We start from the raw sequence: 14,279 nt of genomic DNA on the forward strand, positions 1-14,279 counted from the left end.
TTGGGTTGGCAAATGCTTGCTCGTGATGTGTTTGCCAAGGGAAGATCATTAACTAATAACCTTGCAAATGGCAAGAGAAAATATGGGTAAGGTTTGAATAAATGGTGTATTTTATTGGTATATTTATTTAGGCTACACTTGAACTTGTATAACATTTAAAGCTGAACTTCTTTTTTGCTATAGACATGATGGGCACAATATTATTCTTACAATGTTCCTCTGATATTGTTAGCCGACCAGTAGTCAGCATGACAAGCAGTTGCCTCAAACATACTGGATATAATTTTTACATTTTCACATTACAGACTGAGGTAATAGATTCTTAAATACACATGGTTATACCATAATGGTGATCTAGGTCTAGCAGCTATAGAAGTGAAAGTATTATTCTTGCTTTATTTATAGCAATATGTTTATGATATCAGAGACAGAAAAAATTCTTAAAGATGTCGAAGGCTTTATAATACACTTCTTTTCTTTCTGCAGATTATAACACAAGTGAACAGAAACAGGCCTGTAAAAAACATGAACTCTACGTGAGCTTCCGAGACCTGGGGTGGGAGGTAGGAAAAGGATCAATTTTAATATTTAGGTACTAACCAGAGTGTGTTTGTGTATTTGCGTCTGTTTGGTGATATTAGCCTTGTGATAACTGCTGCTTGAAACATGGAAGAACTCTTCAAGAGAATCCTTACATTAGTGCAACCTGTCTTATTCCACATAAGTTTCATTGAATCCTGGGACAGTACGGAATTAAGGAGCACAGTCATTTATCAGAAAATATCAGACAGCACTGAGTTTCCACCTGCCTTTCATAGGGAGCAAAAGTATTTGAAAAAATGGCACCAGCTCTGATTCAGTACAACTAGCTATCAGCTGTATATGTAAAATGAAAATCGTAGAGATGTAGAAAACAGAATTGTGGAGGCATTACACTTTAGAAACAAGCTAGACATTCAAAGAGTAAGCTGCATATTACTCAGGAGATCCATGACTGGGGGATGGGGGTTAAATGACTCAGAAAGGAGGGTTTACATGCTCTGTTCACCAGTATGGCTATTCCAGTCTAATCAGTCGGCAGGTATATTTTTCTACTTATCCCTTATAGACCATGTTTGGGGGGTATCTGTTGGCTGTACTTCTAACTTAATCAATATCAGCCACTGATCTGCACCATCTTTTTTCTTCCCTGTCCCATTTTCTTCTTTATAATAATGTCACCTCTGCTTCCCCAGGTTATTTCATTCTGTCCTATTATTCCAGTTCTCAAACTGTTTCATTTCCTGATTTATATTCTCCACTTTTCCAGCCTGTTGATATGAAGAACTAATGTGTTTCCTGTTTCAGTATGAGTTGCTATACATCCATGTGCTATAAATCTTGGAAGGTCACTGTTGTGGCAGTTTCCTGTGTCCTGTCTATTGCAGTACAGAGAGGATACTACAAGATTTAATGCTATATATGTATTTATTTGAGAATACTCCAGCTTTAATTTCTAGTGCCTACTCAGGAACTGTTAAAAATATGGAACCAATAACACTGAAGTCAAAAGGTGTGACTTAAGAACTGTGTTTAAGTTTTTGTTTTACTCAGTTGCAATTGAATGTATGTTCCTGTGGTTTTCTGTGTGGCTGCATCCATCTTAAAATTTATATTAGTTTATGACACTGGTAATTATCCCCTGAGAGGCGTGTGGCCCTCCAGGGTGCCTTAATACTGGTTTTTATGGTATTCAAACTGTCAGGTTTTGTTATCATTTAAAGCATTTCACAATGATAAAGAAGAGTTTTAGCACGAGTTTTAACAAAAACCCTTGCTCATAGCCAAAAAATGCTCACTCAAGGAACCACTTTAAGGGACTGGGTGGTTCCCATTCCTCTGAGATGCTGCAGCTGCTCTGGTTAATTCAAATACTGTATAAGACTATTGCTAGTGCAGGTCCACATGGAAGCTTTTTGTACCTTCCAGTTTGTGAAGAACTGAAATTAAGGGTAGTAGTATTTCCTGCAAAGGATATTTCTTGAAGTATTTTGTGTAGCTTCCTTTTATGGAGATTTTACTGTCTAGAAGAATTTCTTCTATGCTCCATGATTTCCCTAGTTTTGACTACCAGACAATCAGCATGGCTTGAAAAAAAGTTACTGTCACTTGGCCAGATTGGAAGTGCTGAATTAAGTATATCTGTTCTGCCCCCCCAAGCGTCTTTGCCCCCCCAAGCGATTTGATTGTTCTTGGTTGGGACAAAAAGGGGGATTGCAAGCCAGTTTCTACAGTTCTTAAAATGGCTTTATTCAAAGGAAGAAACAAGACCCTAACTCCTCCCAGGGTTAACTAAACAGAGTACTTGCTTATCCTCAGGCTGTAGGAAGCTGTAAACTTGTCTCTTCTCTGGCTGCTGTTGGCTGGTAGACAGTCCCTTGCTTCCTTGTAGCTCTGGAATGCTTGCTCTTGCTGTAGACGAACTTGGCTTGTTCTCTTTTTAGACCACCATATAAACCTATGGTCTTGTCTGGACCTATATGGTTTACATAGACCAGGGGTAGGGAACCTGCGGCTCTCCAGATGTTCAGGAACTACAATTCCCATCAGCCCCTACCAGCATGGCCAATTGGCCATGCTGACAGAGGCTGATGGGAATTGTAGTTCCTGAACATCTGGAGAGCCGCAGGTTCCCTACCCCTGACATAGACGTTATGAACAGTGCGGAGATCCTCACCCTTAGCACCTCATAGATTAACTGAATAACTTAACAATGAGGCAAAACCCATACTAACTACAGGGAAACTGAATCTTAAAAGGGAAATAACTAAAGGCTCTGTGGGGGCATGACAATATCAGACTATACCTCCAGGGGCATAGCTTTATAAAACAGTGCCTGAAGTTAGCTTGGATGCAGCACTGCCCCCCCCCCCGTTGTACCCCACCCCCATGGAGATCAGAAGTGGGGCGAACCCATTTGATTCTGGCCTTATCTAGGCTGGGTCCAGCTTTAAACTGCAGGGTTTCAGCTCAATCCAAACCTCTCTGAGGCCAGAATCAGATTGAGCATCGGAGGCTGACCAGCTCTAGCTTTATAAAGTTGGCTCTGCCTCCGCCATCCAATTAGATGGAGCTTGGGGGATGGAGCCAACAAAATAAAACTAGAGCCAGTTGGCCCCTAGAACTCAATCTGATCCTGGCTTCAGAGAGTCTTGGATTGAACTTTAAATTGCAGGCTAGAAGTGAGATAAGCTGGAAGCCTGCAGTTTAAAGTTGAACCCAGGTGAGCTGAGGCCAGAATCAAATGGCCCCATTCCACCCCTGATCTCAACATGGCGATCAGAGGCGGGACAAGCCAGCTGACCCCACTCTTGAACTTCACATGGAGATCAAGGGCGGGGTGTGCCTGGCTGGCTCTGCTCCTGATCTCCACGTGGAGTTCAGGGTGGGGCAAGCCCCACTCGCCGGCATTCAACTGTGCCCCAGCCACAAACTTCACATGGAGTTCAGAGCTGGGGTACAGGTGTGAGGGGAGCATGGTGCTTTAATATACCCCCAAGGAAGTAGTGCCTGGGGATCCACTGCCTGTCCCCCTTGCCATACCACTGCCTCCCCCCTAACCAAATGCAGACAGGTTTTTATACAAGAAAGTCAATCACTGAAGTGCTGCCTCAGTTTGAAACCACTGAAAATCCACTGGGATTACTTTCTTGTGTAAATAGTGAGATTCACTATTTGTGGCTCATGTCTGTGCCAGTGTATCTGTTTTTGGATGTTGCTTCCAAAGCAACATGACAAACTATAGTATTTCCTGGCCATGAACCGTGTTGAAAGCAGATGTGCCACTGAATTATTTGGATTTGTCAATCACTGACAAATGCCATGTGCAGTGGCATAGGAGGCTAAGAGCTCGTGTATCTAATCTGGAGGAACCGGGTTTGATTCCCCGCTCTGCCGCCTGAGCTGTGGAGGCTTATTTGGGGAATTCAGATTAGCCTGTACACTCCCACACATGCCAGCTGGATGACCTTGGGCTAGTTACAGCTTCTCAGAGCTCTCTCAGCCCCACCTACCTCACAGGGTGTTTGTTGTGAGGGGGGAAGGGCAAGGAGATTGTCAGCCCCTTTGAGTCTCCTGCAGGAGAGAAAGGGAGGATATAAATCCAAACTCTCCTTCTTCTTGGCCAGAAAGATTGCAACTTTATACCAATGGCTTCAGTTGAGATTCATTAAGCAGATTCTGTATTCACCTTTTGGAACCTGTTAATATTCTGCTAGCACTCTGTGTTCATCTATTCCAGCCCTCTTTCCTGATGTGGATCATAATAATGCATAGGTTAGTGCTGTCAAGTTGCAGTAGACTTATGGCAACCCCATCAAGGGCCTACAAATGAGAACCAGAGGTGATTCATGATAGCCTTCCTCTGGGGCAGTGGTTCTCAACCTTCCTAATGCTGTGACCCTTTAACTGTATTAAACTGTACTATTCATCTACGAAGACTTCCATCAGGTTTAGCTCTGTGTAAAAGTATGGCATCCCAATTCTGTGATTCTTGGCTGCTATTGAACTTCTGTCAAGAGTCAAAGTAAGGTACAGTCTGAAAGAGAAAAACAGCGGGCAGATTCCTTACAAATCATCCCTCTGTCAGTTTTCCCAGTGCTACATAGCAAACATGTATGGGAGCCTTGGTTTGGATAGAAAAAAAGTAGGTGGGGCAAAAGGTTTGTAGGGGAAGAGAATAAATTGGGGTGGGGGCAGAGAAAGAGAGAAAGAGTGAGAGAGATTTAGCCTCTGGGATCCACCTCTTGCTTTTCCTTGCAAATTGTGCTTATCCATGGCCCTTGGCAACTATTATGGTAATTATTATGGTAGGCCTGTGCTTGCAGTTAAGTGTCATCTACACAAATAGATCAAATACTCATTGTACTCATTGTACTCATTGTACTCATTGTACTCATTGTATGTTGTACGCCGCCCAGAGCCCTTCGGGGACGGGGCGGGATAGAAATTTGAAGCATAAATAAATAAATAAATAAATACAGCCATAAAGACTATGGTTACAGATGGAATGTTGCAGGTGGTGGCAAAAGTTTCCAATGTAAGCTTTTTAAAGTCCTTCTTATACATGTGTATTTGCCAACTGCCACCTGGAATCTGGCTAAGTTGTAAACTATATATTTCTTAATGGAATTTTATTTTCTTTTGTCCTTGGCTGAATGGTGTGTGTGTATATTAGTTCCTGTAATAATTTGTGGCCTAGATTTTCATGAATTTCCCCTGTCTACCAGTTAGGAAATAGTTTTAAGAAGAAAGTATTGAACTTCCATCTAAACATTCAGTCTTTATTTTTCAGGATTGGATTATAGCTCCAGAGGGTTATGCGGCATTTTATTGTGATGGAGAATGTTCATTTCCTCTCAATGCCCACATGAACGCTACAAACCATGCCATAGTGCAGACTCTGGTATGTATGTGTCCATAAATAAAATTGCTGGTATCCAGGGATATTTTAGGGAGGCTTGCATGCAATTGGATAATGTGACAGAAGCACTTTATCCTATAGATTTCTGTTGAAGTTGAGCAACTGATCTGGAAGAGATTGGGAGAGAACAGGTGTGGTATGGTGGGACTAGGACCTTGGACTGCTCGGTTCAAATCCCTGCTCTGCAACGGAAGCTCACTGGGACCAACACATTCTCTCAGCCTAACTAACCTCACAGTACTTTTGTTTTGAAGATAAAGTAGAGGAGGAGGAGAAAGTAATGTTCCAATCAGCTTTGGATCCTATTTAGGGAGAAACTTACCTCACAGTACTGTTGTTTTGAAGATAAAGTAGAGGAGGAGGAGAAAGAACTTACCTCACAGTACTTACCTCACAGTATTTATCTCACAGAACTGTTGTTTTGAAGATAAAGTAGAGGAGGAGGAGAAAGTACTCACAGTACTTACCTCACAGTGCTTACCTCACAGTACTGTTATTTTGAAGCTAAAGTAGAGGAGGAGGAGGAGGAGGAGGAGAAAGTAATGTTCTAATCAGCTTTGGATCCTATTTAGGGAGAAAATGGTTTGGCCACCATCTATAGTTGCCTATTGTTAGGGCAACCAAAAATGATAGCTCAGTTCTTGTTAGGGGAAGTTATGTAACACTTGATGTTAGCTAAAAGTGGAGAAGCGTTTTGTATTTCAGGCGCCTGTAAAATACAATTAACTTCATCATGTCTATATTTCAGAAATGATAAAAATTTGTTGAGTAGCTTAAAGAAGCTATTAGTGCAATACTTAGAATTAGGAAATAGAAGCCCTTACCACAGTTCCTATTGTCAGTCTGCACTATAGCAGTATTTCTCAGCTGAAAGTGCAGGCGTGCTCTTCAGGTCAAAGCCTTATTGAATACAAAGGACCTTATTTCTGAGCAAGCATGAATAGTGGAATGTACTATAAGGTGTATATCTACTGATTTTTCATTCCACCCTTCCTCCAAGGAGTAAAGTGTGGTGTGCATAACTTTCTCTTTCACTCCAGCTCCATGAAGTCAGTTAATTTGAATTTTTACTAAATGGCATTTTTAGGATTTACAGTTGTTCATTTCAAAAAGTTTGCTTCACAGTCAATGATCTCTTCATGGTTGCAGTTATATAAAAGCTGTTTCCCGATTGCCTGTTCTTCTGTGTTCTCTGGCAAAGACTGCACACTTATATCACTGCTGGGCAGATGGCTATAACAGATTTTAACAGTCTTACCAAACAAATGAAACTTATTACCGCTGAAGGGTTTTTTAAGAAAAATTCAGGCTTTAATAATCTTTTGTCCTCTCTATTACAACTCCCTCCTCACTTTTCAACTATTACAGCCTCCTCACTTTTCAACTCAGCCAACATGTGCAGAATATTATTTCTAACCTGCGTTCAAGTACAAAGACCCAGTATTTTCGCCCACTCTCAAATGTTTTCTCTACCTTTCTCATTGATTTCAGGAAGCTGTTCAGTGTTGCCTTCCTTATGGTTATGCTAACCCACTTCACAGAATGGGCTTTTCTGCAGGCTTGCTCCTGCTCCTTTTCAGAAGACAGCAACATCCAGGAGTTGTGGATTTATTCCACTCTTAGTAAAACTGTAACCAAATGTTTACATGAATGATGTGTGCTTGCTTGTAAGAGGCATCATATTTTTTTCTGGTCTCCTATGCGAGGGTATGCTGTAACTAAAAAGCTGTAAGGTGGAAGAAGATGAATACCAGGCAATAGAGAAATTGAGATGTAACAAAGAATGGCTGGAAACTTTCATTTTCTTTCTCTGCATTTCACAAAGAAAACCTTGTGAGTGACAGTGTGCCACATTTTTATAAGCTTAAGGAACTATAATAGGTGGGGCCTGGAGATCTCCTTGAATGACAACTATCTGTGGCTGTGATGAATACAGACACAGATGCATTTAGGCGAGTACAATGCAGACCTAAAGAGAATTAAAATTAGCTGGAGTGTGATTAGCTGGAGGAAACGGGAGAGTTCTTTAGTCATGGCACAGGAATTATGGAAGGGATTCTGTGAAGGTTTTCCTCAGAGAGACATCTGAGTGATGAGAGAGCTCTGTGGAGAAGTTCTGTTCAATCAGAGCAGGTTGAATGGAAGTATAACCAAAGTGCTCCATTTTCTGGCAGGAACCAGAAAGCTCTGTGGAAGAGAGATTAATTGAGCAGAGAAAGCAAATCTGTACGTTGTCTCTGGTTTAAACCAAAAGCACCAATAGCTGACACAGGGTTAATATTTGAAGTTCTCTAAAGGAGAAACAGCCATTCTGGAAAATAAGTGGGATACATTTTGGAGTCAAAAAGGAGTGGATTCTTAATTCTTGTACAAGGATCAGGAAAAAAAACCAGCTCAGGAAAATCACCCTGTGGCCAGAACAGGATTGTCTGTGGAGAGTGTGTGACGTACCATCAGATTAAAAGTCTGAGGAAAATCTTAGGAAAAGAAGTACTACTGTTTGTTTTGAAACAGCTTGATTGATTGATTGATTGATTGATTGATTGATTGATTGATTGATTGATTGATTGATTGATACATCCTATGTGGAAGCCTGAGATTGTAACAACTCAGGGAGAGAAACAGACTGAACTCAAGTAAAGAAATAACTTGTGTCAAAAACAGCAGAAAGCTGCAGCCTGCATTTAACTATAAACCAAGTTGTTGACTTACCTGATTTCAGTTAACTTGTAAATATTTTGACCTTGCCAACATTTTTTAGTGTTCCTGACAATGAAAACTTCTTGTGTATGTTTACCTTTTTGAAAGCACCAAAAGACTCTTGTGCCTTTATTCATTCTTAGGGAGTCTGAAAGGAAAAGAAAAGTGATTGGGGAATTTTATATTTATAATACAATCTTCTGTCCTGACTGAGCAGTTTATTGTTCTCTTATTTAATTCACTCATTTTTGTAAGGTGGGAAATAAATATCCATTTACGCTACCTCAGTGCCAGAACATATTGGATGGCTGCTCAGTGAGCCCCTACAATGACAGTTATAATTTTGGTGGGAAAACTCCGGAGAGCACCTTGCCAGGGCAGGGCAGGGGAAGGCATCATAGTGGACAACAAAGATCAGTTCTCTTTAGGGTTCCCATGAATCCCCTGACCACAGGTACTGAATGGGGTGGGGGTGGGGGTGGGGGTGGGGGTAGAATTGGCAACTCCAGGTTGGGAAATTCCTGGATATATGGGTATGGGAGTCTGGGGAAGAATGGTGCCTCAGTGGGGTTCAGAAAAAGAAATGTGATAATTGACTGTCTGCTATTACAATGAAAATCTATAAAATTCTGTTTATAGTGGTTTGGATCCCTCAGAGGATTTCTGCTGATGGAAGAGAGGGCTGCTTTTTATTGCTTTTGCCTTCAATTGCAGACCTTCTGTAAAGAAATAGCATTTAGGGGAGCATCCTGTATAGAAATAGCATTTAGGGGAGCATCCTGGGCTGCAGCAGGAGGAATGAGGCAAGGGGTTGCATTCCACTGAGGAAAATTCTTCTATCAGCTGAAATTGTCCTTAGGATCCAAACTTATATTTGCTGTCTATCCCTCTTGCAATTTATTAGGGCCCAGGACATGTCTAACTTGATCTCATCTGTTCTCAAAAGCAAAGCAGAGACAGTCCTGGTTTGTACTTAGTTGGGAGACCACCAAGCAATATCAGTCACTATTCAGAGGAAAGCAATTACAAACCCCGTCTGTTAGTTTCTTGCCTTGAAAACCCTACTGGATTGCCATAAATAGGCTATGACTTGATGACACTTTACACACTTAAACATGGTCCCATTTTGGACCTATAAAATTGATTAGGCTAAAAGAGAATAACTTTCCCAAGGCAAGTTAGTTTAATGGCTGCCTTGGGGAATTTTAACCCAATTCTTTTTGGCCTGAGATATTTTTTTCCATATCTACAGTTGCATAAGCCAAAAGATTAGGTTCAGCTTTTATTTAGTACTTATTTGTAAAACCTTTGTTCAGTTATCTACTAAACTATCAAAATCAGGGCCTGTAAGACTGAGCTGTTCCGCCGGGCCTTTGGGGAGACTAGCCACTGATGGGCTCCCTCCTCCCCCTTATAACGTCAAGCGGATCCTACCGCCGCTTCCTTTTGGGTTTTTAAGGGAGTTGATAGTAGGTGCCATCTTATGTTGATCTTAAAATGCTGCATTTTAATGGGGTAAGGTTTATATTTATTAGAGCCGTATTAATTGATATTTAATGGTTTTAATCTGACATATGTGCTCTATTTTATATGTTGTTCACCGCCCTGAGCCCTCCGGGGGAGGGCAGTATATAAACCTAATAAATAAATAAATAAATAAATAAATAAAAGCAATGAATACTTTTCTGCCATTTGCTTATATAAATGCAAATAGGAAAAATATAGGAGGCCAATATTATTGCCGATGCAACTAAGGCCTTGATTGATCTACTATATATTTTTTCTCACTTGGCCTTCAAGGAGCTCAAAGGAATCATACAATAGTTTTCTCCTCCTCCATTTTATCCTCGCAGCCAACCTGTGAGTGAGAAACAGCAATTGGAGCAAGGTCACCCAGTGAACTTCATAGCACAATCGGCATTTGTGCCCAGGTCTTTCCACTCCCAGGTAACGTATCCAACTAATATTCCACCCAAGCTCAATTTGTTGACTTTTCTCTTTTTCATCTGTCTTCCAGGTTCATTTAATGTTCCCAGATCATGTTCCTAAGCCTTGTTGCGCCCCTACAAAACTGAATGCCATCTCCGTGCTCTACTTCGACGATAGTTCGAATGTCATTTTGAAAAAGTACAGAAACATGGTGGTGCGATCATGTGGTTGCCACTAGAATCAGCTTGTAAAACAGAAGCTATCAAAGGACCAGAGATTTTCTGATCAGCAGTAAGAGGCACAATATCACCTTTCAGTAGGAAAACATATTTCAGTTTATGTCACCTCTCATTCAATGCATAGTATTATGTACATAGTAGTTTTTATTTATTTAAAGGTATATAGTTTCTTTTTATATGGAGGACATTTCAAACAGTTTGTAATATTGGTTTCTCTTAGTATGTAATAGAACATTGCAGGCAGATCCTCAATTAATCATGCAGACTTATTTCATTAAAAAAAAACACAAAAGCTTTGTATAGTTCTTTCTCTCTTTTTAAATTTTTTTAGAAACCCCAGAACTCCAGCGACTGTTTTATATTGTTAAAGGAAATTGAATACATTTGGCTACATTGTGCCAATGAAAACTCTGGTGGACTATTTATTTAGAAAAGGCACTGAAAGGGGGCTAAAAAAATGCTTAGCTAAACACAATTCTCCTTTTAGAAGTTCTACTCCATTAGATAAAGTAAAATGTTGAACTGTGTTTAAATAAATAAATGGTAGTTTCAAACCTAGAGGCTAAAAGATTGCACATAATTGTTAGAGCTGTTTTCTTTAGCAGAATTGGTATAGCAGTAGGAGCCAGGTTACTTCTCTTTGCTTGTGGATTGCCGATTTTACTGGAGGCCAAAATCTTTGGGAGTTCTGTGGAAGCAATCTCTTGCCGTGCCCATAATTTTGCAACTTAGCTCTTTTTTGGGGGGCGGGGGGAATATAGTACAACCTTCTTACCTCAAGTGAATGCCATTGGGCTATTACCTGTAACACTACTTCAACTGATCTATTTGTCTTGATAGAACAAAAGAAATTTATGAGCCAGGCTCCCCTTTTTAAGTTTGAGTAATGAAATGGAGAATAAGCATATCAATCTGAGAGATATCCTCAATCAATTCAGACAGAACATTATTTATAATATAATATTATAATATTAAGAAGAATGTCAATTTACTTATTCCTTGGATTATGTAATCTGTTATTCAAACTTATTTAATAGGGTTTGCGTGTGTGTGTGTATGGCTGTATGGGAAAAGAAAGTAGCAGAGTAACATGGTATGTAATTTCAGGGAGAAAAAAGAATTTCATTTGCTTTTCAATAACATCAGAAACATTGCTACATTTTAAAAATTTTAATCTGTTCAAGTAGCTAACTTCTGCTAGGATTTCTTTTTGGCAAAGAAAAAAATAGTCCATATTGCAGGTTTTCTAAAACATAAAACTAATTTTCACAAAACCGAGTTGAAACTGCAAGTCATATATATCCTATGAATATCCTATGAATTAATATTTTGGAAACATTTGGACTAATTAAAGTTAAAATGAATTTGGGACACATTTATAAGGGAAATTTGTTTTTAATTTAGATAGATGGGAAATTGTTTTGTTTGGAACTGAATTTATTTTAAATAAAGTTTGAAAATGTATTTTTGGTACATTAAGTAATATATTTTTGAATAAAGGTGTACCATTTTGAGTGTATGTAATTGAAGATTATATTATTCTTTGAAACACCCTGTTGAAATATAATTCTATATTTTAATCTAATAAATGTGTAATTTTAGCTTGTCTCTTGTTTTTGGTTTATAATCTAGGAAAACATAATCTTCACTTTAATCTGAAAATGAATAGCCCATTATTGTTATCTAGATTTCTGAATGTTTCAAACTCATCCAGTCTTGTTAGGAACACTGTATGGGTAACCCATTGACAAGACTGAGGAGTAAGCTTTAAGTCCATGTAGAGAAATGCTACATATAAATGCTTGAAATAAGTAAAGGCATGGATCCATCCAGCTTTTTTATTCAATCACACCCAGTTTCACTCCTCACTATGACATTTTGTGCACAAACCTTTTACAATGTTTTGAGGCAGTAAATAAAATATTTCCTCCATGGAGTTATGCATTGTTATTGCTTTGGCTCCCAAAACATTTTATTTGCAGCCTCAAAGCATTTTCAGTGAATCCCCTTTAAAAACAATTATTTAGGCTGAAACGTTTTCAAAATGGCGTCACTTACTGTGTGATCTCTTTAGATGTTTTCCATGCTTCTCTGTGATCCCTGGACTTCCTCCTTGGCACCATTTTCTTTGCTCTCTCTCCATTCCCCCTTGCCTGTTTATTAGATTTCTGTGAGGTTTTTTAATGGGGGGAGGGTAATCTTCAATGCATCGAGTATACAAGGTGCAGAAATTCACAGCACGAGGCTGTGAAACAATGAAGCATCAATTCAACAATGAACTAAAAAAAAGAGAGGGGAAAATCACATTATGGCAGCCATGGATCGTTTCAAGGGGGTGCAGATATACACTGTAGTAAAGAGTGGGGGGATTGAAAACATTTTAGAAATGTTTTCAGGCATTTGTGTGAAAAGAGCCACTATCCCCTTTCCCATGCCATGAAGTACAAGCAAGCACCTTAGAGCCAGCCGTTTTTTCTAAACTAAATCCTCAGTATTCAGGTTAAATTGCTGTGTTGGCACTTTGCGATAAATAAGTGAGTTTTGGGTTGCAGTTTGGGCACTCGGTCTCGAAAAGGTTCGCCATCACTGGTGTAGGTAGTAGGGTTTGCCTAGGACTGGATGCAAGCATTGCAAGCTACCACAATTCATGTCGAACCTAGAAATTCCAGCTTCAGCATCACTATTATTCAAAACTTTTAAAGGCATACCGTCACTGAAAAACTGCAAGGGCTGAAGAAGATGAAGGAAAAAAATCCACCTCAATTTGTTTGCTGTCACTGGCATCTATGTTCTGACATTTTCTGGAGGCCTGTATTACTATACACCTTAGTGGTTTTAGTTGTATATGGATACAAGCATATCACTTCCTTGTAGTAGCTAATAAAAATGCTTTCCAGGTTCCTGTCAATTTGAAAACTACTGGCATGACATTTCCTTGTAACTAAATGGCCAATATCATTTTATTTCTATGCAAAAAATTATTCAGAGGGTTGTAGTTTAATTTGTTTAAGCTTCTAGACTCCTTAGAGACCACAGTGGATTCCTAATGACGTTCCCAAAGAAACTAATGAAATGTGCATTATAGAACCTATATCCTGTGGTTGTAGAGCTAGTTGTACTTTGAAAGACACAACCTAATTGCTGTGAATCAATGTAACTCAAATTTTATAGCTAGTATGTATAGTATAGCTAGCTAGTATGGAGACTCCTGATTTGTTCAAGAGGAGTAAGACGGCCTGCCTAGGAGACCCTTGGTGTGGAATGCCTGACATGGCATAGCAAAGAGGGGCTCTCATTAGCTTTCAGAAGCTCTATTGTAACCTCATGGAAAGGGCTAAAACCTCTGTCAAATTAGTAACCTTTTCATTCAAAAGAAAAATAAACAAATGTAAACTTCCACCTTTAGTACAAATAGATTAGCTAGACTGTTGAGTCATCACTGTCTAATGGGCCATTTTTTGGCTAACTCCCATAGTGTATTTTTTTTCTTCCATCTTGCTCCTTGGGGCAGGAGTCTGCTTCTTTGTTCTCTTGTCTATGTTACTTCAGGAAGCACAGAACTGCTATGCATTTATGATGCTCTTGTATTCTGAACTTTCTCAAAACAATCTGATTTTAATATCCTGGATCCACACAGAGTAGTCAGCATAATAATTGTGAAGCTTTTATCTGATGCAGTAATGAAGTAAACCTGACTTACAGTCACATCCCGGTTCTCTCTTTTCCAGTATGAAGAGCGCCCAGTCTCATACAACCTAGTTTACCCCCTGCCAGATAACAAAGCTGTGGGAAATGTCCATATACACATATGACACATATGTTACAGTGTGTGTCCAGAAATGATCTGGATGGTTCTGGGAAAATCTGGAAGGATCATGATGGGGTTGCCTGCTTTTTCAAGGTTAGGTTAGATGGGATCCATGGAGGGGGATTCCCTCCCTTTTTGGCAG

At 39.6% G+C, this 14,279-nt stretch overlaps 1 protein-coding gene across 1 annotated transcript in view; it reads left to right on the forward strand.

Annotated features, from left to right (window-relative positions):
- The window catches only part of BMP5 (bone morphogenetic protein 5), a 70,323-nt gene extending 58,393 nt beyond the window's left edge, over window positions 1–11,930 (forward strand). Inside the window, exons 5-7 of the mRNA XM_048496963.1 lie at window positions 487–563; window positions 5,333–5,443; window positions 10,179–11,930. Coding sequence (XP_048352920.1) covers window positions 487–563; window positions 5,333–5,443; window positions 10,179–10,328 — 338 coding nt within the window. The 3' untranslated portion in view covers window positions 10,329–11,930. The remainder of the gene's footprint in view (window positions 1–486; window positions 564–5,332; window positions 5,444–10,178) is intronic.
- Window positions 11,931–14,279: the final 2,349 nt, after the last annotated feature.

This window comes from Sphaerodactylus townsendi, linkage group LG01 (genome assembly GCF_021028975.2).
Source record: "Sphaerodactylus townsendi isolate TG3544 linkage group LG01, MPM_Stown_v2.3, whole genome shotgun sequence".
NCBI lineage: Eukaryota > Metazoa > Chordata > Lepidosauria > Squamata > Sphaerodactylidae > Sphaerodactylus > Sphaerodactylus townsendi.